Source organism: Monodon monoceros, unplaced genomic scaffold (genome assembly GCF_005190385.1).
Source record: "Monodon monoceros isolate NGI ecotype Baffin Bay Population unplaced genomic scaffold, NGI_Narwhal_1 Super_Scaffold_9, whole genome shotgun sequence".
Taxonomy (NCBI): domain Eukaryota; kingdom Metazoa; phylum Chordata; class Mammalia; order Artiodactyla; family Monodontidae; genus Monodon; species Monodon monoceros.
The window spans coordinates 27,939,354-27,964,400 of NW_021703786.1; the positions used below are offsets into that span (position 1 = coordinate 27,939,354).

Here is a 25,047-nt window from a genome sequence, read left to right on the forward strand (position 1 = left end):
TGTGCCACAGAAGGCAGGCCTTCCAGCTGTCTGCAATTGTGTGTATATGTCTGTGTATGCATATAACCATAAGATTATGTATTCTTGTGTATACACATATGTACATATGTATTCACAGGCTTGTGTGTGAGCATTTTTACACACACTTTAAAAAGAGGTAGCCATCCGAAGAGAGACATTTAATTTTCCCCAAAGTAATCTTCACTGTCTTTGCTCTGGATTCAGGATATACTAATAAACGTCAGCTTGGTGAGAGCTGATTTGTGGCATCTTTGAGGCCAGGATTTTGGTGGTGCCTCAGATCTTGTCTTTACCAGATGGGATGTGGCAGATGAGGCCAGCCCCTCATTCACACGCCGGACAGTGGCATTTGCCCTGTTACTGTCTTTATGTCCCATCCCCACAAGGCAGACATGAATGACTAATACAGTGCACCTTAAGGTTAGGGAGTCGGGTTTAATTTCTTTGTTTTAATTTTCTTTTCTCCCTCATTTGTATGTTTCCATGATTTTGGCTCTCCTTTTCCTTGCCCCAAACTCCAGGAGGTATGTAATCCCCTCAACCTGCTCGCTCGCTCTGCCCGGGCCACTGTAATCGCTGCAGCGTTTTCTTATTTTGTTATTTTTGATTATTTTGTTTTAAATCGCTGGTGGTAGTGTTAATGCTGCTTCTAACTTACCGTACAGTCCCTAGGGAACTGGTCAGGATTGGGGGTGCGGAGTGATTTTCATGTTTCCCTTGGAGGGGTAGTGCATAGTGCATCCAACAGCTGGGCACCCAGATGTGGGACAGTTTGAACTTTCCCGAGTGCAGTAGTGCAAGAAAACACACTAAGAGTGGATTTGTAAACGCAGACAAAGTATTCACTGAATTGTCTCTCGGAATTATTTGGCCAGGCGTATGCTATATTACTGACTCAAATTGACACTCAGGAACTTCAGAGATTTCTGAAGTGGAGGAGAGGAGGAGGTTGTGATTCCCGCAGCCGTGTGCTCACGCACACGTGCCGTGACCAGAGGAGCAAAGTAGGAAAAGAAGTAAATTAGACAACATGGGACATTTGCCTTTGCATGAAAAAGGGAAATGGTGTTTCTTAAACTCAGAATGAGGCCAGGTAAAGTTAAAAAAGATAAAACCCCCAAATCCCTTCTTGAAGTCCTTCCGTTTAATCTCCTGTGTTTTAGGGGAGGGCATTACAACCTCGGCTCTGTTTTTTATGTTTTGTTTTGTTTTTCTCCCTCCTCTTTTTCAATGAGTCATCGTTCAAACCCCCAAATTGGCCTCATAGTTATGTCGTTGGTATCTGCTCTCCACTTGCTGATTCAGGGAAACATGTTTTCTAGATGAGGAAGTCCCCAGGTGTCTGCTTCAGCCTCACTTGAGCAGAGCCTCAAGGGAAAGAACGGCCCCAACACTGACATTTATGAAACGTTTCCGGGCCTTGTCAGGTGGTTCCCACCCAGCTCCGGGGGAGCCAGCGTCTGGCCTTTACATCTACGGGGTAGAGGCCCGCAGGCTGGGAGGTGGTCCTGTGAGTTCCTCAGGGACTGTCCTAGGTGCGCGCATCGGTCTGTCTGCTTGTTTCATGTCTGTTTCCCTTTCAACATGAAATGTGTCCCTGGGACCGCGTGATGCTTCATGGTAGGGGTCTCGTTAATGCAGCAGGTTGTCGGGAAATGAAATAGCCAAGCTTTCATCACCAGGGAGAGGATTTGTCCGGCTTTGCTTTCTGTCCTAGATTTCCTCCCATCTTCTTCCTTGTGACATCTGACCCCTCTTCCACGGCTTCCTGAGCCCCAGGTGCCCCGGGGTGGTCCTGTGAGGGGAGCGCACGGCAGTGGGCATGGGTTGAGGTGTCCTGTGTGCTGAGCCCCGTGTGGGGGTGAAGGCCCAAGAGACAGAAGAGCTGCTTCCTCGGGTTCTGAAAGGGGGAAGGGGGTTTCCTTTTTATAACAAATCAGCTCCAGTTCTAAGTATATTCCTTGTGTTCTTTCTCCTCCTGATTTATTTCGGTTCTGCCCAGCCTTTCCCATTTCCTCACGCATGTCGTATTTCCATCCATGGTTCTCTTGATTCATGCCCTAGGGCCTTAGGGGCCAGAGGCACGTGCTCACAGAAGCTGACAGTTGCTGTGGGCAGAGAGTCGAGTCGGTCTTCGCTTTGACAGCAGCAGGGGTGCGGGTGGGGGCGTAGCGCGTGCTGGCTCAGGACCAAACTCCTTCCGTGAGGTGGTGCCATTGAGAACCTCGGCAATTCATGATCAGTCGCTTAACCTCTCAGAGTTCGGGCGTCCGAGCAGAGCCGTGCGAGGGGCCCGCAAGTCCAGTTGTCCTTAAAACTGCTACCAGGACCGACACTGGACACTTCATTTCCGGGACAGGATTTGCGTTGCTCCAGCAGTCGGATCCTTTGAGGAAACCTGGCGTGATCACACAGCCACGTCCTGGCAGCTGGAGATACTCCCTCTAAACCCTGTGCTCAGCTGTTTGTGGTGAGGGGCAAGCAAGGAAGCGTGACTGGGGTCACTAAATTTACACCCTGTGGTCCTTGTTCTTTATGAGGATTGGAGAAGTGATGTTCTCTGTAGGTTAAGTCAGCAAAAGAGCATATCCTGTCCAGGGCAGTAAGAAGTGTTTATGAAATGCTGTGTGTATCTCACCACATGAAGGCCTTTCGTATGGTTCATGTTCAGAAAGCTTTCCCTGGACCCGGTGTAAGTCGAGGAGAAGAAAGGCTTTGCTCATGGTCAGGTTGAGAGCAGGATGTGCCTTCAGTCACCGAGGCCATAGTGAAGTTTCTCTTCCTTTGCATCATCTTGGGTTAACTTCATGGCCCCGGTGTTTCTTCTTATTGAGAAATATTGAGAAGGACTAAGGGAACCTTCAACAGCTCACAGCCACCCGTGAGAGCTCACTTGGCCTGTGGCCTCCTCCTCCAGTTATTTTTGTTTCAAGATTCCGGTGAGAAGTCCAGAATTGAATAGGGACCTCTGCTTACCAGTGGATTCTTCCCTGATCCAGGGATACTGCTTTGTCCCACCCAGGACTCTGGGGGAATTTAGGACACTGGCCCAGAAACCTAAAAAGCCAGTGTAGAAACGCACTACAGTCAGGAAGGTGGGGTAGAAGGTGAAACCAAAGGAACTTGGGTTCCATGTTCCGGGAAAACTGGATTTGATTGTGAGGGGATTAAAATGTGTTACTTCCTGGTTCCTCCTCCTGTCCTGTTCGGATAAAACCCTGGGCTGGTGGACCAGCAGTGTAGCGTAGCCAGGGGGCTGGCCCTCTCCCCTCCTCTTGTGTTTGCCCATTTCCGCCTGCATCCATAGGCTTCTGCTGACGCTTCTCTGGTCCATCACCGCCCCAGCTCCCTCCCCAGCCCGTGCTGTCATCTGCTGTCCTGATGTCATCTCCAGGGGGCCACCCAACTTGCTTGCTCTGCTTGTACCCACAGACTTTCACGCTGTGAAAGGTGCTTCTGTTTTGGCTCTGTGTCTCGTTACTGATGTAAATCTGCCATGGTCTCAGTGTCTTCCTGGCGCCTTGCCCCCGCTTCCTCGTCCTGCACCCTCTCTGGGGGCAGAGCTTCGAGCCCCCCGGAGCCTGCGCTGGCTGGTTGACTCCTATCCAACATGCATCTCTCTTTGCTCTGCAGGTGGCAGGGTAAAGACTTGGAAAAGACGCTGGTTCATTCTGACTGACAACTGCCTTTACTACTTTGAATACACGACGGTGAGCGCCTGCTGGTCAGCTGGGACGGGGGTGGACCAGGCCTTGTGTTTAAACAGCTCTAATGAGACAGGGTTGGAGGACGCAGGGGTAGACAGTCAGATTTGTCCTGCTGCGTCTTTGGGGCAGGAGGAGAGTTTATGTGAAGTGGAAGGGCTAAGACAAATCTCAAGAGGGGTGCCCGGGTGTGGTGTGGGGTGTCTGGCCACAGGAACCGTAGCTCAGAGCTGACATCCACTTCTCCATTGGGACACCATGTGCCCGGCCAGGAGACAGTGGCAGACAACATCATACACGGCATTAGAAATGGGTTGTAGAGCCGAGCTAGAAAGAATGAACTTGGACCCATGGCCAAGAGAGAGTTTGTGGCCCCATTGAAAGGGAAACAAAAGTAATTGTGATTCTGTGGTAGCAGAAATACTGAAGCACTTGATTTAGAAGAAACAGCCAAGGGGCAAAATATGTCATAGAGGAAAAGAAAGTGAAACGAAATGGGAGATTACCTGGAGTTTTAAGAAATTGACGTTTACTTAAACTGAAAGTTTTGTTGGTTTTTATTTAGTGGGAATGGAATTACAATACATACAATACTATGAGAATAAAGATTGTACAGAGTCTATGAGAATAAAGATTGTACAGTAAAACCTTTTCTGAAGCTCCCTCTAGGAGCCCCCAGGAGGCCCAGCAGGTTGGTAGCCTCAGGCTGGATCCCGCTCAGACGGGCTCCCCACAGCTGGAGGCCCTCGTTTCTGCCCTGTTCCCTGGTCATCGAAAGAGCAAACCATATACCACTGGCAGCACTGGAATGTGTCTTAAATAAAATCAGGGCAGTTGAGATCCTACTGAGAAAACGAAGGTTTAGAAGTATCTTTTATAATAAAGGTAGAGCAAGATGGGATGAGAGTCCTGGCAGTGTTTGTGTGAAGCTTGGTAGAAGCCAGGATGCAGGTCCATGCCTGGCCCTTTGCAGCTTGGGGGTGAAGCGGGATTCCACTGTGTTCCGCACTGTGGTTCTTCAGCTTGCAGACGTCGTGCGGATGTGGCTTCTCACATGGGGAGTGAGAGTCATGACAGTGTCAGCTCATAATTCAGTCACTCAGCAATTTCCGAGGGAATGCTGACCAGGATTTTGTGTGTTATGGGGGCTAAACTCATGCCACGTTAAGTTCTGCAACTGGCTTTGCTTTTCTGTTATTAAAATCCTTTCAATTATGAGAGTACTGTATTTCAAATACCCAAAACAGTACAAAGATAGATTTTTTTTTTCACCCCCCAAAGTACCACTGTGAACAGCTTGGTAAATTTCTTTCTGTTTTGCCCCTGTCCCCCCACCCCATGTATTAACTGTTTTTTCTAGACTGGTGACATCTTTAAAATCTTGTTTAAATCTTTTCCACTGGTCTCTGGGTTAATATGAACCATGTGCAGGGCATCTAAACAATGCACCCCTAAGTCCCGGGACAGTCTCAGTGATAATGCAGTGAGATTCTAGAATCTTGTGGTTCTTCATGACGCCGACCATGGTGGCGTTACCTGAATTCAGTCTAGCAGCACACCAGCATTTTATCAGACAGTGGGAATCCAGAGAAAACGTTTCTGAAGATGCTGAGGGGGGAGCCTCAGGGTTAAGATGGTAGGTGGAGATAACCACACAGACATTACCTGACAAAGAGGAAAAATCTAGTAGAAAGAAGTGGGGACATAGCAGCCGGATAAGGAAAGGGCAGAACTCATTCACTGCGCTTCACAGTAGGCAGCAGGGGCCGCGGCGCAGCCTGGAGCCAGCAGAAGGCCCCTTGCTGCGTGGCCAGGCACAACCAGCCCCAGACCTCCCCGTGCCCAAGTCTGGGAGAAGTAAACCGAGTAGGAATTCTTCCCTCCTCCCGCTTTGGATGGAGGAGTGGTGAGGTCTGCTGCAGGGTAGAAACCGGGGAAACGAGAAAAATGGAAAAACAGGACTCACTTTCTGCGATATCAGTGAAAGCTCCGGGTGTGTGTTCATGTAAGAGGACTGTCCGTGGGGGGCGTGCGGCGAGCATCAGCTCCAAGAGATGCCGGACACCAGCACCCCAGGGGAGAGTTGGGGCTCGGGGTGTCTGAGGGGGGCGCTCCCTCCACTCGCTTCTCTCCTGAGACTCTGGAAGTGGGCCAGAACACCAATAGCTGGCTCTCCAGTAGTTTCAGACTTAAAATGAGAACCAAAACTATATATTAAGAATATGACTATATAATTGTAGAATTATAACTTATTTATTAACACATAAGTTAAAACTTTAAGGAATGATTCGCTAGAAATGTAATCACTATCCTAGAGGAAAGGCTTGAGACAGTCATAGAGATTGTGTCTGAAAGACAAGCATTAAAACAATTAAGGGTGGGGCTTCCCTGGTGGCGCAGTGGTTGAGAGTCCGCCTGCCGATGCAGGGGACGCGGGTTCGTGCCCCGGTCTGGGAGGATCCCACGTGCCGCGGAGCGGCTGGGCCCGTGAGCCATGGCCGCTGGGCCTGCGCGTCCGGAGCCTGTGCTCCGCAACGGGAGAGGCCACAACAGTGAGAGGCCCGCGTACCGCAAAAAAAAAACAAAACCAAACACAAGGGCCAGCGAACAGGTGCGGCGGACAGATGAGGGTGATCCCAATACCAGGATGACTGGGACCCGCAAATGCAAAGACAAGTCATGAGATTATTTCCCTAAAAAGGAGAAACAAACCTGAATCTGCAAATCAAAAGAGTGCATATGGTATTTTAGGAACATCTGTCCTAGGAAGCTTGGTGCCAAGGCATAGCCCGGTTAAACTGTTGAACTTGGGACAAAGTCTTTGGCCATTGGTTGTCTGGACATCAGGGAGAAGAGGTGAAGGCTGATGGCCCAGCAGGTGTGGGGGTGGCCTTTGCTGAGATGGGAAGCCCTGGAGGAGGGCCAGTGGGGGTGAGGGGACGCAGGGCCCTGTTCTGGACAGGAGTTTGGTGCTTTTTGGTCCAGGTGGGGTTGTCAGGCAGGCGGTGTCTCTTCGAGGACCCTACAGTCTGGAGGGGGAGGTGAGGCAGGAGATAGTGGGAAGCTGGTGACACGCGACACGACTATAGTCCAGGCGTTGCGGGCACAGAACAGGGGCACCTCGGGCGAGACTTGAGCTTCCTAGGGTTGCTGACACTGGAACTGAGGTTTGAAGGATGAGTAGGCGGGCCAGACAAAGAAGCAGGATAATTTTTGCGTGAAAGGGCCTTACATGTTCCCCACGGGAGGGCCACCCACAGCTCTTGTCACACTCACTCTTTCAGAACGTCTGTGGAAGCTCCTCCTCCAAAGGCTTTTCGGTCTTAGGGATTCATATGTGGTATGTTGACAACACCCACACATTTCTTGACCCTCTTCTTGTTTTTAAAGCTGCTCTGTGGACTTCATGCCGTGGAGGAGTCACAGGAGCTGGGCTGAGTTGCCGTGAGGAAGGTAACAGGACATGCGTTCATAAACTGAGCAGTTAGGTCTTCTCTCTCCAATTCTTCTGCAGGATAAGGAGCCCCGTGGAATTATCCCATTAGAGAACCTGAGTATCCGGGAGGTGGAAGACTCCAAAAAACCAGTGAGTATTTTTTGGTGAGATGTTTTGGGGGGACAGAAGGGATGGGCATAGCAGCTGTTTGATACAGGAAGAAGTTGCAGAGGTTTACATTTGACCCTTGGACAACAAAGGTGGGGCTGTGTGGGTCCCCTGACACGTGGACTGTTCTCCGTGGTAACTCCTGCGGTAGAGTGCCATCTGTGCTTGACTAAGTCCGCGGGTGCTGAGGCACTGCTGTACGGACGGAGGCCGACTGTCGGTCATACCAGGATGCTTAATTGCGTGGAAGGCCAGCACCACCCCCACCCCCGCCTTACTCAGGGGTCAGCTGTACTTGAGAAAAACCCCGAAAGTACTCATATGATTTAATTTAAGTTAGCCTAACTTTTAAAATTATCCTTACAGTTCAAGCCAAAGGTGAGACTAAATAGCCTCTTTCATTCTGTCCATCAGCTTTAGTGTCATTTACAGAATATCACACGAGGTATAGAATTGTCCTTCCTTAAAAGGCATCAAGCTCTCATGATTGGACCCCTTATTTTATGATCTTCAGATCGCTTATAAATATTTTTCCTCTTTTGGAATATCGTATTGCTGGCTTGGCTTTAAAAGGCACTAAGTTACCTGCAGTTCGCTCCGTATTTTCTATGTATTGGGAGTGGAGCTAACGTGTATCATTCGCTCGACGTCTTTGCTAATGAAACCTATTTGTATACAACCTACGTCCTCCAGAGCTCCACTTCTAGGCTCCTCTTTTCCAAGGGAAAACATATGTTGGCTATATTTTATGAAGGTGAGAATAAAGAAATAAATTAACTTTTTCTTTTTTTGGAAATAAAAATTTACTTTTTGGGAAATTAACTTTTTTCTTGGTCAGCAGCTTTCTTAGATCGTTGTCACTCTCTCCCTCTCTTTCTTAATTCTCAGAACTGCTTTGAGCTTTACATCCCCGACAATAAAGACCAAGTGATTAAGGCCTGTAAGACGGAGGCTGACGGGCGAGTGGTGGAGGGGAACCACACGGTGTACCGCATCTCAGCCCCAACACCTGAGGAGAAGGATGACTGGATCAAGTGCATCAAGTAGGTGGCAGGTGAAGCTGGCGACCTCGCCTCTCAGATCGTGACGCTCCAGCTGTCCCGTGGGCTGCCCATCCCGCCTCTGCGCCCTGTGTACTGAATCCTTAGCGAGTAGTTTGACTGTGATTCCCCGGTGGCTCTTCCCTGGGTGTCTGGATTCTTGACCATTGAGCGTTTTTAAGAGTGCGCCTCACATCTAGGTTTCCCAAGTGCAGCTCGTGGCCCCAAAGAGGGGACAGGTGGGCAGGCTTATAGGCATAGGTGCCACTGGCCAGACTGGCCTTTTCACGTCTTAGGAAGTGGGTTTCGTCTTCATGGTGGCAGCTCAGCGGGGATTGTAACCGTTCCCTTTTATAATTTCTTAATCCTGTGAGGCACTGTTGTCCCATTTACAGATGGGCAGACTGAGGCCCATAGAGGGTAAGTAATGAATGCTTGTCAAAGTCACGTGGCCGTGATCCGGGGTTGCGAGGCAGAGCCTCATACTCCCTGCTGAGCTGTGAGGAAGTGGCGGTTCTGGGGTAAGGGAGGTGTACACGGATCCTGGGGTCCAGGGCTCCTCCTGGCCCTCGCTGCACCTGTTTCACGGGGGAGGTGTCCTGCCCCGGCAGCTCCTCCTCCCCACGGCTTCTGTGAACCCTGCCCCGCCCGCCATCACACCCGCTGCCCATCACCACACCTGTCTTGCCCCTGGGAGTGCATCCTCGCTCTCCCCGCCAGCGCTGCGCCCATCAGACATGGCCCAGCCGTTTCCTTAGGGTGTCCCCATTACTGAGCCTCGAGGCTTCCCCAGGAGACTAGTGAGGCCGCGCTGACCGGCGCCCAAGGCCCTGCGGGTCCTGCGTCGCCCCGACTGATGGGCCTTCTCCCACCGGGGCCGCAGCCTGCTCCTGAGGGGCTGGGCACGCAATAGTTTTTGTGGTGTTTTTGGCACCTCTGCTAAAACAAGTGTAGTGTTTGGGCCAGGGTTAAATAGTGAATAAAGGGCTGAAGGGGGGCGAGATGATGTGGGGGAAGGAGCAGGTCGTTCATTCCCACACAAAGAGCCTCTGGAACGTTGTGCGGTTCAGAAGGGCGGGACAGGAGAGCACCGGTTCGGAGTCAGGCCAGCCCATGCTCTGACTCTCCCAGACCCTCAGCTTGCTCACCACACAGCAGTGAGAGGCGGGGCTCCCTGAGGACTCCCGGGGACGGTGCCGCCCCCTTCTGGATGATGGTGTTAAGGCACAAGGCCCTTCTGAGGGTGAGACGGAGGGTGCAGCGCTGTGCTCAGCACGCCGCCTGGACGGCTGTCGGAAGTGTGGTGTCATCAGAGGCCGTCCCACGTGCCGCGGAGCCCATGAGGCACCGCAGCGTTTCTGGCGTCACCACCAATAATGAGGCTCAGGGGTCCTCTGTGCTGGACGCACCCTGAGGTCTGTGGAGGAGTAGCGGCGCCTTGGGGACCTGTGGCCACGGAGAGCTCCTTACCCATGTCCCCGTACCCTTTTTTTTTTTTAACCACGTTTTTTTTAAAAAATACTTGACTCTTTAATCCTTATGAAGTGTATTTTTTGCATGTGGTTTGAAGTAAAGGATGTAACCTTATTTTCTCAAGTGAGTGGCTGATTGTCCTGATACCATTTAGTAATCCATTTTGCCCAGTCTGAAGTGCCCTCTTTAGTGTGGACCGGCTTCCTGTGTGTGCACGCTGACCGTGTCTCCTGTGTCTCTTGGTCTGTGTGCTGTCCCGCATGATCATTAGGGCATCAGAGCATGTGTTGACAGGGGATTGTGTGTAGCCTCCCCCAACTCATTGTTCTTTCAAAAAGGCTCTGTCTGCAGGTGTACATTCTGCCTTTCATGTCATTGTACTTCGGTAGCCAGAGAACCCGAGCCCTCCTTACGGTCATGCTTGGAATGGTTCAGTCCCTCCATCGAGGTGAATGCAGAGCCTCCTCGTGGGTGGATCCCGGGGTCTGCCCGGAGCTGGCCTCATCTCCTTGTGGGAGTTGCAGACACTGTTCCAGCTCCACGGCTCAGCGCCCTTAACCCTCCCCAGAGCCCCGGGAAGGTGGGTGCAGCAGGGTGGTTGTCCCCAGGTGACGGATGAGGACACAGGCACAGCGAGGTGAATTCACTTGTCCCGAACCACAGACCCGAGCCTTCTGACTCGGGGAGCCGTCCTCCTCCACGTGCGGCGCTCAGCTCCAGCCGCCCTTGGCTCTGACGCTCTCCCAGTGAAAATATTGGGGCACAGGCGCCAGAGGAGGGACCTGATTGGATGGAAGTTCTTCACGACGTTGCTGGAAAGGTTTTGCAGAAGGTCAAGTTGCAGGCACATTTTCTCTCATCAGTGCTCTTCCCAGGAGTTTCCAGCTACCTCGGTCCTGGTGCTCTGGGCACGTGGTCACACAGAATCGCGTGTCTCTGCAGACAGACCTGCAGCGCAGCGACGGTGGCCACTGAGGGAGAGCTTCTGCCGCCCGGTGTCGTCTCCGCTCTGCCTTCCCAGGGCTGGGGCGGAGTGTCTCCAGGGACCATGTGAGGACGGCCGTGAGAAGCACATGTATGTGCAAGGCCGGGGCAGAGCTTCCAGCCCCAAGCACTTCGCTGTGTCCTGGCCCCCGTCACGTGGACTGGAGATGTCCCGCGGTGTCCCTGGGGGCTTGGCCCACCCAGGAAGCGGAGGTGGACTCACCCTAATGCTCTGAAGGTGGAAGCAGGATTCCCTCCCGAGCACTCCGAGTGGTCAGATGCCTGCGTGGCGGGGTCCCTCAGGATGCGTTCCGGGCCCTGTCCAGCTCCTGCCTCCCCCGGAGCTGAGTTGCTGTTTCGCACGGACACATCCTCTCTGTGAACGGGGCCCGGTCAGCCCGCAGGAGCCGTCATGCACCTGGTTAAGTGCGGTCCCCAGTCATGTGGGCTTGTGACTGGCCCAGAAGCTATTTGGCACCTGGAATACTACGTCTCAGGAAAAGCAAATTAAACTTCAAAACGTGGATCACACCTTGCTTGAAAGTGGAGAATGACAAATACAGAGGGACGGCGGATGGCTGAGGCCTGCCATCACCACCTGTGCTGGTGTCTCTGGGGCCAGTGCAAGGGCTGCTTGGGCTCCCTCCCCACCAGGCTGTGGACACAGAGCAGGCTGCTGGCCGCTTGCTTGGGCCCTGACTGCCCAGTGATGGGTCTTGGCTGTCGAGCTGGTGCTCTTGGGGACTCAGAAGTTGCTCGGTACAGAGGATGGCCGCCAATCAGATGCACCACGTGGCAGGGGACACACGGGGTTGTGTGGTGGTCACTGTTCCAGACAAATGCCACTGTCATGACGGAACTAAAGCACTGCACTTGTTTTGCTGCGTTAGAGCACAGCTGTGAGGGCGTAGAGGACTCCTAAACTTAAATTTATTACTTGGTTGAAATAGGCAGTAAGCACCCCACAGTGACCTTGTCGCCTGTACCACGTGTCTCCCTCAAAACTTGTCTTTTACGCCACATGTGGACACAGTGAAGGTTGATGCCGTGACGTGGCCTTTAAAGGGACAGTCGAGCAGGGAGGGAGTCTGGGGCACGGCTGCTGCTAGGAAGCCCCTGCCTGGGGTCGTGTCTCCTGGTCCTGTTCCTCAGTCTCCTCTGCTTTCTCCCCTTTTCTGTGTTGCAGGGCAGCCATCAGCAGGGACCCTTTCTACGAGATGCTAGCCGCACGGAAGAAGAAGGTCTCTTCCACGAAAAGACATTGAGTCTACGCAGCCAGCAGGGCCGGTGTGCCCGGCGAGTGAGGCCCAGCGAGTGAGGCCCGGTGCAGCCTCCCTGCCTCCCGTGCAGTGGGAGCGTCTTGCCAGGCATTGCCCTGAGTTCCTAGAGACTAGCTTCAGCTTTTGCTAATTTTTTTAAGTGGGAGAAGGGTAGGCAGCTACCCTTGGAGAAGGGGGCCTGATGCCTTCACACTTGGGTTTTGAGCCTTTCTCTCTAAAAAGAACAGAGCTCCTGTCGGCCATGCTGCCTCCCCGCAAGTCTCCACTCAACAGGTCTGATAGCAGAGCTCGGAGCCGACCATTTACCTCTCGGTTATTCCCTGGGAAGAAGCCTTCAACCCTGCACCATAAATATGTGTACCCATATCTTATTTTATGTTAAGAAAAAAGTGGAATGGAAGAGAAGCCACATGCTATAAAGATATATTTTTGTCTTTTAAAGAAAGAGAAAGAGAAGGTAGAGCTGTCCAGGCATTCTGCCTGTCTGCTTCGGGAAGCTTCTCCCGAGAGAAGAAGCTCCCTGGGCCGCCGCTGTGCATGTCAGCCCGGGCAGGGGCAGGGGCCAGGCGGGCCCCCTCCTCATGCTTCTGGGGCCTCGTCTGGGTGAGAGAGGGGGTGGCGAGAGGGGGGAGGGGGCTGCGCGGCGAGGACAGACTCGGGGCCTGCAGGGCAGCACCGGCCACTCCAGCTGATGCTTTTCCTTCCAGGTGCCTGGGGAGCACTGCGGGGAGAAGGGAGCCCGCCCCCCGCCTGCGCTGTTCCTTCTCTTTCAGGACTCGTTCTTGTCGGGCTTTAAAATAGTCAGCATCTTTCCTTGAGCTACATACCTAATAACCAAAACTGTGAGGAAGGTAGTCCCATCAGAGATTCTGGGATAACCTGTTTCTTATTTGGTTTTTCTTCCTCCTGCCCCTGAACTCCATTCCTCGTTTTAGAGGAAGGAGCAGGTCTGACCCCATCACCTTAGGGCTTCAGCCTTTTCTGCCTCCGAACTGGCCTTCACCTGGACTCGCTGTGCGTGTGGCGCTGGCCCTTGGAGAGGAGCGGGCCTTCATCTGCGCGGCAGGGGCGGGTGGGGGGAGCCGGAGGGCGAGTGGTCGGCCTCCCGCTGGAGTCGGCCTTGTCCTCCTAACGCGTGGCCTGAAGGAGCCGTGGCCGCCGCTCTCCTGCTGTTCTCTCAGGGACTCTCGTCCGGGGCCCGGCGCCCGGTCCAGGCAGAGCAGGGCTGGCCGGGCCATTGCAGCGCCAGTGTGACCCTGGCTCCTCTGACACCTTCCGGGCGGGCTCACATCTCTGGAAATGGCTTTTGTAAAGGGGAGTGGTGGGGTCACCTTCTGGGGTCCCCCCTTCATGTAGGTCCTACCTGGAGTGGCTTCAGGCGTTTTAATGCCAGAGCTCGTGAAGGTGGCAAGAAGAGGGTCCAGGCTGGGAACCTGAAATTTCTGGGCGGGAGAACCAGGGTGGTGCCAGCCGAGGTCCAGGGGGTCTGGGTCGGTGCTGGAGCCCCTCTGGCTATCTGAGTCCCTGGCCCTGGTTCTCACGAATATTACCTAGACAGAGAGGCACCTGGATCAGTATTAGTCTATTTATCAGAGGTGTAAATAATCCATGTATAGTTTTTCTCCTTTTAGATTATTTTGTATTTGTTTTAAAAAAAAGTTTTGTCAAAATATAAAGAAATGACTGAAAGTTGTTGACAGGGTTTTTAAAAAAATTATAATTATTCCAATCGGTTTTTGTTTGTCTGGTTTTTTTTTGCATTGTAAACTAGCGCCAAGGAACTGCAGCAAATAAACTCCACATCTGCCCAAACCACTTTGTTGCCTGTGGCGTTGCTTCATGCCCACATGGGCCCTGAGAAGGAAGGTCGTGCTTGTCAGGTGCACTTCCGCGGGAGGATGTGTCACTTGAACCTCTCGTCTTAAGTCTAGTGATGATAAAGATCGGAAGTGGCGAGGATGGTTGTGTCTTCCGTTAAGGAGAGCGGAGCAAAAATGATTGTTAGCATAGTCATTCCCCACCCCCCCGCCCTTTTTGGAAGGAGAAACAAATGTCAGACATCAACTTCAAATTAAGATCAAGAAATGTGCCTTCAGCCTTTATAATACATTCTTAGTATTATTTCATTTTCCAGATGTGCCTACATAACGCCAGGGAAGAGTCACAGTGAGGTAGAGCTCAAAAGTTGAGAAGACATTCAGCATAGCATCTCAGGGTAAGGAGATGGACAAGCCTTAGCCTGTCCCCTCGGCTGGTGGTTCATGAGAACATGCAATGTAGAGTTATTATGTGATCCAGCAATTCTATTCCAAGGTACATGCCCAAGAGAATTGAAAGCATGTCCACACAAAAACTTGCACACGACTGTTTATAGCAATATGATTCACAACAGCCAAAAGGTGGAAACAATCTAGATGCTCATCAACTGATGAGTGGATGAACAGACTTTCGTCTGTTCATACGAGGGAGTATCATGCGGCTGCAAAAAGGAATGAAGCACAGATTCGTGCTGTGACATGGCTGAACCCTGAAAACGTTATGCTGAGTGAAAGAAGCCTGACACACAAACTCACAGTTTATATGATTCTTTTCACATGCCGTTCTTTTTTTTTTTTTTTTTTTCGGCACGCTGGCCTCTCACTGTTGTGGCCTCTCCCGTTGCGGAGCACAGGCTCCGGACACGCAGGCTCAACGGCCATGGCTCATGGGCCCAGCCGCTCCATGGCACGTGGGATCTTCCCGGACCGGGGCACGAACCCGTGTCCCCTGCATCGGCAGGCGGACTCTCAACCACTGCGCCACCAAGGGAAGCCCCTATATGATTCTTTTCATATGCAGAAAAGGCAAATCTATGGAGAGAGAAAGTAGATTGGTGGTAGTCAGAGGCTGGAGATGTTGGGGAGAATGGGGAGTGACTGCCCATGGGTACAGGGTTTCTTTTTTGGGGTGTTGAAAATATTTTGGAGTTAGTCGTGTTGGTTACACAGTGTTGTGAGTGCACCAAATCCCACTGAATTGTACACTTTAAAAGGGTGAATTTTATGATAAGTGAATTACATCTCAGTTTTAGAACAACAGCAGTGAACAGATGCCATCACTTGCCATGGTTTTACTTGTTCTCAAAGTGTGGTTCCCTGGTCAGCATCTTCAGCAACAGCTGGGAATGGGTTAGGAATGCACATTCTCAGGCCCCCGCCACACTGACGGAATTAGAGCCTCTTGTGCTGGGGCCTGACACAGTTTAACAGGTTCTCCAGGTGCTTCTGGTGCCCAGTAGTGTTTGAGAACCACTGGCTTAAACGACCACCCTGATTCCTTCCATTACCAAACTGAGGTTTGGCCGCTCATCGTTTAAGAATCCAATGTCGAGAGACAAATGTTGGGTAAAAGGAAAGATACTAGCTTTATTGAGGAAGCTGGCAATCCTGCAGAGAAGGTGGACTCGTGTCCCAAAGAAGCAATTCCCCCTTGTCGACTGGGGGCAAGAGCTTTTAAAGGGGAGTTTCAGGGGTTCACAGGCGGGGTTGGGGGGCCATATGCAGAGCAGCACAGTCAGCTCTGACAGTAGCCTTGAAGTTGCTCACGCAGAGGTCTGATCAGCGTCATCTTGATTCAGTTAATCTTCGACTCCAGGGTCAGTTTGTTCCCATTTCCTTGAGGCCAGTTCTTGGAATTGTGCAAGATGGAGCAGCTTATGTCTCATGGCTACGCTCTGGTCATCATGTAGTTAACTTCTTCCTCCTGGTCGGGGTTTCAGTATCTGCAAAGCAGCTCAAAGGACATGGATCAGAATAGTACCCATAGCCCTTAGGAGGAACTAAAGGTCCTCGAGTTTGTTTAATGGTTGAACTATTATTATTTTGTCTTGTTTGACTATTTTCCTCTGTTTCTGCATTTTCTCATTTCTCTGATTAAATTTATTCTTTGGCTAAAGTTCTTCCAGACAAGAGGCAGGTGGAGGACATGGGGAGGGTGGGTGTCTGTCCCAGGAAGGCCCCAAAAGGTCCCGCGCCATTACACTTCCTTCACTTCATTGCTAGGCATACACACACACACACACACACACACACACACACACACACACCACACACACACCAGGCTTAGTGAGGTATAATTCTGTACCATATAATTCACCCATTTGAAGTGTACAATTCAGTGAGTTGGTATATTCACAGAGTTGTTCAGCAGTGAACATGATTTTAGAATATAATCATCGTTCCCGAAACAAACCCTGTTGTACCCATTAGCATTCACTCATCTCCCCACAGCTCTAGGCAAACACTAATTTCAGCCTCTGTGGATTTGCCTATCCTGGACATTTCATAGAAGTGGAGTCATACACTGTGTAGTCCTTTGTGCCTGACTGCTCTTAATTAGCACAGTGTTTTCAAGATTCATCTGTGTTGTAGTTTGTGTCAGCACTTCATTCCCTTTTATAACCGAATAATATTCCATTTTATGGGTACATCACATTTTTATCCATCCATTGATGGGCATTGGGTAAGTTCCACTTTTTGGCTACTCTGGACAATGCAACCATGAACATTCATATGCAAGTTTTGTGAACGTTGCTGGAGTTTTTGACAGTTCGTCCTATTGCATCTATGGCCTTGCTTGCCATTTACTTCTCAGCCGAGTGCCTACCTCGACTCCCTCCTCTCGGCTTTGATGGACGAGTCTGGGCTCACCTACCTCTTGGCCAGCTCAGCGTCAGGCTCTTTCATTGGCCTCTCTGCCCACCCACCACCTGCTGATATTCCCCGGGGCTCTAGCCTCTAGTGCTCATAAGCTTCCTGGGTAGGTGACCAGTCACATGGTTTCAACTGCTACTAACCATCTGGGGCCCTTAAATGTGCCTGTGTGATTCCTGTCTCTCCCCAGCACCCCCCAGGGGGGCACTGGGCCTCCCACACTCAGCATGCCTGCACCTGAGCTTATGCTCTGATCGCCCCAGGGGTGCTCCGTGTCAACATTTTCCCCTAGACTTAGCCTCGTGGGTGATTTTTTTTTAAATTAATTAATTGATTTATTTTTGGCTACATTGGGTCTTCGTTGCTGCGCGTGGGCTTTCTCTAGTTGCGGTGATCGGGGACTACTCTTGGTTGTGGTGTGCGGGCTTCTCACTGCAGTGGCTTCTCGTTGCAGAGCACGGGCTCTAGGTGCGTGGGCTCAGTACTTGTGGCACGCGGGCTCAGTAGTAGTGGCTCACAGGCTTAGTTGCTCCGCGGCATGTGGGATCTTCCTGGACCAGGGCTCGAACCCGTGTCCCCTGCGTTGGCAGGCGGATTCTTAACCACTGCTCCACCAGGGAAGCCCTCGTGGGTGATTCTTGTCCTAGCACATCTTTACTCTGGTGGCTGCAGAATGATGAGCCCCATCTCCAGTGCTCCCTCCAGTGACCAGTTGGCCTTCGGCATCCTGGCTGTGAGGAGGCTTTCCTTTTCCTATTTATATGCCTGTTAATGGCACAGATGCGTGGATTCCTATTTCTAGAGGTCTGTAACATATCATTGTCCTTAATGAATTTGATGCTCAAAATGTCCCAGATTTGGCCAGTGAGAGCCCTATCCATCTGCTCCGTGTCCTGTGACATGTCATGCCCTGCATTTTCTTAGCACTGACTCCCTTCCTGGCATCACAAAATATTTCGGGATCACCTTGTACCCACCCTGCCTCAGCTCCAGGGTCAGCCATTTCTCTGAGGGGCGCTGGTTCCTTTTAGAGACCAAGATCTGGGCTCTAGGTGTGCTCATTGCTACTGGGGTGTCTTTGCTTCTTTGCCCTTTCAGTGAACAGGGCTGGGAAATGTGCGCATAGATAACACATGTATACGTACACACACACTAGGGCATGTACACATATATGTAACAGCACATACCTCATTGGGCTATAAGAGAATGAGATGCACATTTTAAAAAGCCAAAAAACAGTAGCAACTCTTAGCCCAGTGCCTGGACATGGAGCTCGGTTTAGTTATATCATCATCATCATTTTCATTATTATTGAAAACTAGGGAATCCTTTGCTCATCCAGCAGGGAAACTTTGATCCTCCACATGCCGTGCGTGAAATCCCAGTTTGGGGTCCAGAGCAAGGGGCCAGCTGACTCACCCCCTCACTCCAAGCTGGTGGACAGCAGCGCCAAATGCACAGACTTCTACTTAAAACGTGATGCGTGGATGTGCCCAGCAGCTGCGCCTCCGTACTGCAGAACGTCAGAGCCCTCCCCAAAGGCGCCAAAGAGATGCTTTGCTGGAAAGGGAAACGCTCTGAGCAGAGGATCACGTGCAAGCGATACATGCTGCTCCTGCAGGAAGTGCTCTGCTGTATCTTTTCTTTCATATGTTATTCGGGTGTTGGCACAGCAAGGAAAGTACGGGGCCAGCCGCCACTTCAGGCTACTTGACACCGTGGACTCTGCCTTGCGGTTCCTGGGGAGGCCATTGTCTTAACGTTACAGGACCACGATCTCCTCGCTGGATGGTCTTGGCCCCAGCATAGACGAGCCACAAGCAGCTCTGTGGTCAAGTCTGTGCTGTGGAGTGTCTCTTTCTCTCCTTTCCAGCCGAGGGTTCTGCTAGATTTTCATGGTTTAGATCAACTCCAGCTTCTACCTGGAGCGAGCCGTTTCCTAACCTGGTTAAAACAAGCGGGCTGCTATGTGTGACCCGCTGCAGAGAAGACAGTAGAAAACCTCGGCCCTGTTAGCCACGGACGGTCATGTGACTTGGGTACCAGAACTCGTGTCCCGTACTAAGAGGGACAAGAGTGATTGCAGCCAGACTAGCCTCATCTTCCTTCATCTAGTCCTCCTCTTGGTTCGCCGCATTGCATCGCACGAAATCTACTTTCTACTCTTGGATTAGATCTTTGTACAAATTCAGTTGAAACACATCTGTTTATGTTTCCTACGGGTTCAGAATTCTGCTTAGCATCCTCCTGACAAGCGTCCTTAGTGATTATCATACACAGTCTCCTCCGATCTTTATGCTCTTAAGCAAGACGTAATTACAGTTTATTGAGCACCTGTGTCCTGGGCCTTTTCCTTCGTTTCTCCACTATCCCCGACTACCACCTAAATAACTAGCATCCTGCCAGATGTTAACAGGTGCTCCTGAGTGTTACACAAACAGGCTTAGGACATGCCGGTTTGGGCCACGTGGCCAGCATCCCTTCCTGCAGCCTCTCCATATCTGCAGGTGTCCAAAGCACGCAGCGTCTCCTGGACCTTGTGCGTGGCGCTCCCTTGCAGGTGGCATCTCAGGAGAAGCCAGCGTTCGTTGGGCCGGCGCTGCCCTTATCTGGTCCATTCACCTTTCTCTGATGACCTGGGTAGGCCCGGCCCTTCCTGACTTCAAGGCTGTCACTGCCTCTCTGGCCAGCTCCACTTTCTTTGGGATTCTGGCCCTGCTCGCCTCCTAGTTTGGGCTCTTTCTTGCACCTTTCCTGGTTATTTCTTCCTTCCAGCCTCTGGGTTCTTACAGTACTTCTCATGGACCGTCTGTCTCCTGCCTCCTGGCCCTGCAAGTCACTCTGCCTTCCACTTGGAAGTTCCTCCACCTGCATCTTCCTGGGATGCTTCTTCTCATCCCTAAGATCCCAGCTGGGCAACCCCTACCACCAGGAGCCTTCCCAGCCCTCACCCCCCATTCCCCGCCAGCCCCCTGGCCTCTCTGCATCATGATTCACATCATGCTGACTCTTTCTTTTCTGTTTGGAAAGTAACGCTCTTAATTGTGCGGCCTGCCGAGTTTCACATGATGACCCTGAATTTTAACTTCTCAGCGGTTTGTCTCTCAGCCTAGGCAAAATCCACGGGAGCTTTCCTCACTTCGTGCTCACAGAACAACCCACGGGGATCGGGGAGGGGAGCGCTGCTTGGTCTTACACCAGCTTGGTGAACTCAGACTGGCTCAGTCCCAGGCCAGCACCAAAGGCCCTTCTGGAAGCTCTGCGGGGGCTTCTCCCACTGTTCGTGGCTTGATTTTACGTGGGGGCCGTCCGCCTCTTAGGCCTTGATCTCAAAGGGCCCTTTTACTGGGGACTGAGGGCCAGAGAGGACGAGTATTGACCCAAACGCTCTCCCAGTTTAATGAAAACGTCTGGATTCAGGGCCCAATTCTGATACCCAGTCTGGCCCCCCGTGACCATAGCCCTGCCTCGTTAGGGTGAGGCCCACGGGGCAGGAGTGTTCTGAGTGGCCTTTCCACAAAGCCGCTGGGGCCCCGTGAACACAGGTAGCTTCGCCGAGCCTGGTTCTGTCCTGTGGGGTTTAGGGACGAGCCCCACAGAACCGCTTGTTCGTGACTCTGAGCAAAGTGAAGTCGGGGTCTCCGGGAACCGCTGTGTGATTTGCCCTTCATCTTGGCTGCCAGGAAGCCCAGAGTCAGGGACACACTTCCTCATGTGACTTGTTAATCCTGCTTTGCACTTTTATTTTTGTTAATAGACTTATTTTCTTAGAACAGTTTTAGGTTTACAATAAATTGAGGGCTTGGCCCAAGGATTTCCCATAACCCCTGCGCCTACACCTGCATAGCCTCCCCCGTTATCAACATCCACCACCAGAGCTCGGGGGGTAACTGACGAACCTACATCGACACATCATCACCCAGAGTCCGCGGTGTGCGTTAGGGTTCACTCTTGGTGTTTTACTTTCTATGGCTTTGGATAAATGTGTAATGTCATATATCCGCCATTATAGTATCATGCAGAGAGGTTTCACTTCCCTAAAAATCCTCTGTTCTCTGTCTGTTCACCCCCACTTCCCCCCAACCCCTGGCCACCCCTGATCTTTCTGCCACTGCCTACAGTCTCCATAGCTCTGCCTGTTCCAAAATGTCACAGAGTTGGAATCATACAATGTATAGCCTGTACTTTCCACTTTTAATCGTGTTTTGTCTTTTTTTTTAATAAATTTATTTATCTTTGGCTGCGTTGACTGCACACGGGCTTTCTCTAGTTGCGGCGAGCAGGGGCTACTCTTTGTTGCGGTGCGCGGGCTTCTCATTGCGGTGGCTTCTCTTTGTTTCGGCGCATGGGCTCTAGGCACGCGGGCTTCAGTAGTTGTGGCTCTTGGGCTCTAGAGTGCAGGCTCAGGAGTTGTGGCGCACAGGCTTAGTTGCTCCGTGGCATGTGGGATCTTCCCAGACCAGGGCTCGAACCCATGTCCCCTGCATTGGCAGGCAGATTCTTAAGCACTGTGCCACCGGGGTAGTCCCTTAATCGTGTTTTTTGACCCTTTATCCTGTTTTATCATTACCATAGTATATATTAGAATTTATAAGCTCATTCACTTTTTTTTTAAAGAGGAAGTTTGTGAATAAAATAGGGACAAAACTTTAAAAATTGCCTGAATACTTGGTCCATTGTTGGGCCTATCAGACACTTGCTTTTGTGTCTCTTAGGAGTTGTGTAATGCTTTCTTTGTGACTATTTGAAAAGGGAAGTGGAACCATCTACTGCAGAGTACCCAGCGCTGAAGAGATGCAGGGTGGCTTCCCGGGGGGAGCTCTGAGATTTAGCAACCTGTGATAACGTCACTTCTGACCCCAGCCTCTTGTTAGGACAGGAGGGCCTGGGACGGCCGTGACACTTGTGGAAACGACCTTGCAGCTCCTTCTGCTGTGGGTTAAGCTTCCTGAGATGGGTTGACAGGACAGAGAAGTCCTTTCTCAAAGTGCCCTGGGAGCAATCGTCACAATTTGAAATTCTGTCCCCTCCCTGCCTTATTAGATTTTGCTGGAAGCCCTGTGGTTTGAGGGCGGAGGGGGGACACCCTCTGAAAACCTGTGGGCACTGGCCGGAGAATGTCACTTCTTGAAGGAATAGGCGCTACAGATGATGTGGAAATAAGACCACAATTTTTGTCACTGTCATTAAAATGGTGATATGATTCTGAGAACTCTCAGCAGAGAGCTTGTTTTGAGAACCATCCAGAGACAGGGAAGTGGCCCCTGCTTCCCTTGCTGCCCCGCCTTTGCAAGGGCCACGTGCTCCACAGGCTGACCTCAGCCTTTGGACGCTGGTGGGCTCTCCAGGGTGAGTGGTTTGTGCAGGCCAGCCTGTCTGCTTCAGCGCCATCTCCCCAGACATCAGCAGAACGTGGCCCCTCTAATAAGGTCACCCTGTATCGAAGGAGCATCAGGGGTGGAGCCCTCCTTTCAGCAGCCAAATGGACCTGACACCACCACGGGGCGTGTCTGGGTAGGTTTTGCTGCCAGCGAGGGTTCCAGCAGCATCTGTCAGAGCCAGATTGTACCTTTCGTGTCCCCTTCACTCTTCAAGCCAGTCTCTGCCAGAGGCATCGTGTGTCCCCCATCTGAAGGCTCACTGATCATCTTCTAGGAATCAAAGCTGTGTCTCAGTCTGTTTTCTGAATCAGGAGTGAAGATACACCCCCTGTTGAGAATGCTGGACTTGATGAATCAGCCCTCTCCATGTGAAAAACTGTCATTTCTTTGCAGGGAAAGGTGCATGTCTGGCAAAAGCTTATGTATCTGTATCACCCAGAACCTCGAGGGAAGTGGTTCTTATTACCTGTGGGCCTTGGCCCCTCTGTGAAGCTAATATAAGCTACAGATGTTCTTCCCAGAAAAGTACAGAGGGAGCCCCAAGTGCAAAGTCGGTGGGGTCCCTTCCACGGCCCCAGGTTAAACAGCCCCCATCTGAGCCTGCATTCGCCAAACTCAGGGGCGCCCGAATGGATTGCGAAAGGAGGAAGCCTTGCATTTCAAAGTTTGCTTTTTCACTCTGTGTCTGCTCCCTATATGCTCAATACCTATTTAAAGAATAGGTATTCTTTAAATAGATCTATTTGTCTTAGTCTGCTCAGGCTACTGTAACAAAAAATACCACAGACTGGGCGGTTTAAATGACAGAAATTTATTCCTCACAGTTCTGAAGGCGGGAAGTCCAAAGTCAAGGTGGCAACCAGTTGAGTTCCTGGTGAGGCTGTCTTGCCTACTCGCTGTGTCTTCTCATGATGGAGAGAGAGCGGGCTGGAGAGAGAGAAAGAGAGAGAGAGAGAGAAAGAAAGAAAAAGAGAGAGAGAGAGAGAGAGAGGAAGCAGGCTCTGTGGTCTGTTGCTTCTGTTTCTCTGGAGACCCTGACTTACATAGACAGCAAAGAGAAACATGGGAAGCAGCCCCCTTGGGAAGGAATTCACTGAAGTGAGTCTGGGCAGATGTGCGGGGGCAGAGCTGGACCTCACGTCCTTTCATCTGCTTTACTAACTTTATGAACTCCTCGGCCTGCCCAGATGGCGTCAGCTCTTCCCGGGCACGTATACGCAGTTGACTCAGGTTGGCACCAAATCCACCCACACCTGTAAAGTATCTGCCCGTTGATGGCCGCTAGCATCTTAGCGTGGTACCCCTCCCTCAGGCGTCGGGTGCCACCTTCCCCGCGCACTCGAGGGGGACAGTTGTGGGTCTGCTCGGCGGTGCCAGGGGACTCCCTCAGAGGCTGCGGGCCCCCACGGGGATAGCAGATGCCAGATGTCACAGCCAGGGAAACACCTTGCTGAAGTTCAGATGTGCAGTGGATGGACCCCGGGTCTGGGGAGCCTACCGAAACAGAAGTTCAGGGGGTGTGTCGTGGGGACGAGGTGACTTTGACTCTGGATTGAAATATAAGGAAGCAAGGAGCTAGTCCAAGTCACCAAATATTTCTTGGAGGCAGCCAGTCAGTTCCCAGGGAGCGGAACCCAAACCTCAAGTAAATAGCCCTTGCCTGTTCCTTAGATAAGTACAGGTTCTGGGTGAAGAGCATGAGGCTACATACAAATACTGACACTGGCTGGTGGGTGTCTTATGTAATTGGCCCTGTTAAACTTTCCAAGCAATTATTGCTTATAACTTTACCTGTAGCTTTACCTTTAGCTTTCAAAGGTTGGGTCTGGACATGGCTACAGACAGAAAATGTGATGTGGGTGGTGTGTTGGAAAAACTCCCATTTCCCACTTCTCCCTTATGTTCACACACAACTCTTCACTGTGACGCTTCTGCCACCAGATGTGTGGGAGTTGCCCCCAACCGAGCATTCTCCGTGACACCAGCTGGATGTCCTACAACTGAACTCAATTCTGACACTGCCTACCCGGAGATGGCGTCAGATCCCACAGGTGAAGGACTCAGTCCCACAAGGCTGCCCCCCCTCAACTTCAGATGCCCAAAATCGAAGGAGGTGGGTCCCCACATTACCCACCACTCTGTCCATTTTGCCTGTAAACTGGCATCATATGTACTTATTTATAAATATTTCTTGTCTATATTTATTTACAAATATTATTTATATTTATCGTTGAAATTTTAAAACTACAGAAAAGCACAAGGAACAATACAAAAGCTCATATTCCTACTACCCAGTATTTCCGACTGTTCACATTTTGTCACTTCCCGATCCCCTTCCAGTTTCTTAGAATAAATAAGTTAGGTATTCTGGCTTCCCCTTAGGACACAGAAGGCTGGAAAGAGACACACTGCCATCCTAACAAGAGAAATCTAGATAGTCTGCAAAATGATTCCAAGCCCATCAAGGAACGGAGATTATAGGGTGACAGCCTCGCCTGAAATCTAAGAAAGACAGGTCTCCAAGGAGAGCAAGAGACGGGGTCACAGGGCAGAGCTGGGGAGGAGATGGGCCGCGGTCCCGGTGGGTCAGGAGACTCAGCTGGAACTTTTAGCCAAGTGCTGCAGGCGCAGTGCAGGCAGGTGGAGGGGAGAGAACCGCTGGTGCTGAGACTCGACGGGTCCACCCCAGGGACCTCCCCGTGCGCTCACAGGAAGAGTGGAGGCAGGCAGGAAGGGCAGAGAAAGCTTCCTTGAAACCCACAAACCTCTCCTGACAGAACAAAAGCCTGCGGCCACTGTGGAAAGAACTACAAAGCCTGTCACCCCCGGGGCACAGGTGGAGACTCATTGAGGCTGGAGGAGCAGATAC

General features: G+C 51.4%; 1 protein-coding gene across 5 annotated transcripts in view; it reads left to right on the forward strand.

Annotated features, from left to right (window-relative positions):
- CYTH1 (cytohesin 1) overlaps nt 1–13,876 on the forward strand; it is a 78,485-nt gene extending 64,609 nt beyond the window's left edge. For 4 of the 5 annotated variants that reach the window (XM_029210808.1, XM_029210807.1, XM_029210811.1 and 1 more), the window contains exons 10-13: nt 3,653–3,731; nt 7,240–7,311; nt 8,218–8,372; nt 12,013–13,876. In XM_029210808.1, the coding sequence (XP_029066641.1) occupies nt 3,653–3,731; nt 7,240–7,311; nt 8,218–8,372; nt 12,013–12,091 (385 nt within the window). In that variant the 3' untranslated portion in view covers nt 12,092–13,876. The remainder of the gene's footprint in view (nt 1–3,652; nt 3,732–7,239; nt 7,312–8,217; nt 8,373–12,012) is intronic. The other variant, XM_029210806.1, reaches the window with a different exon arrangement.
- Nucleotides 13,877–25,047: the final 11,171 nt, after the last annotated feature.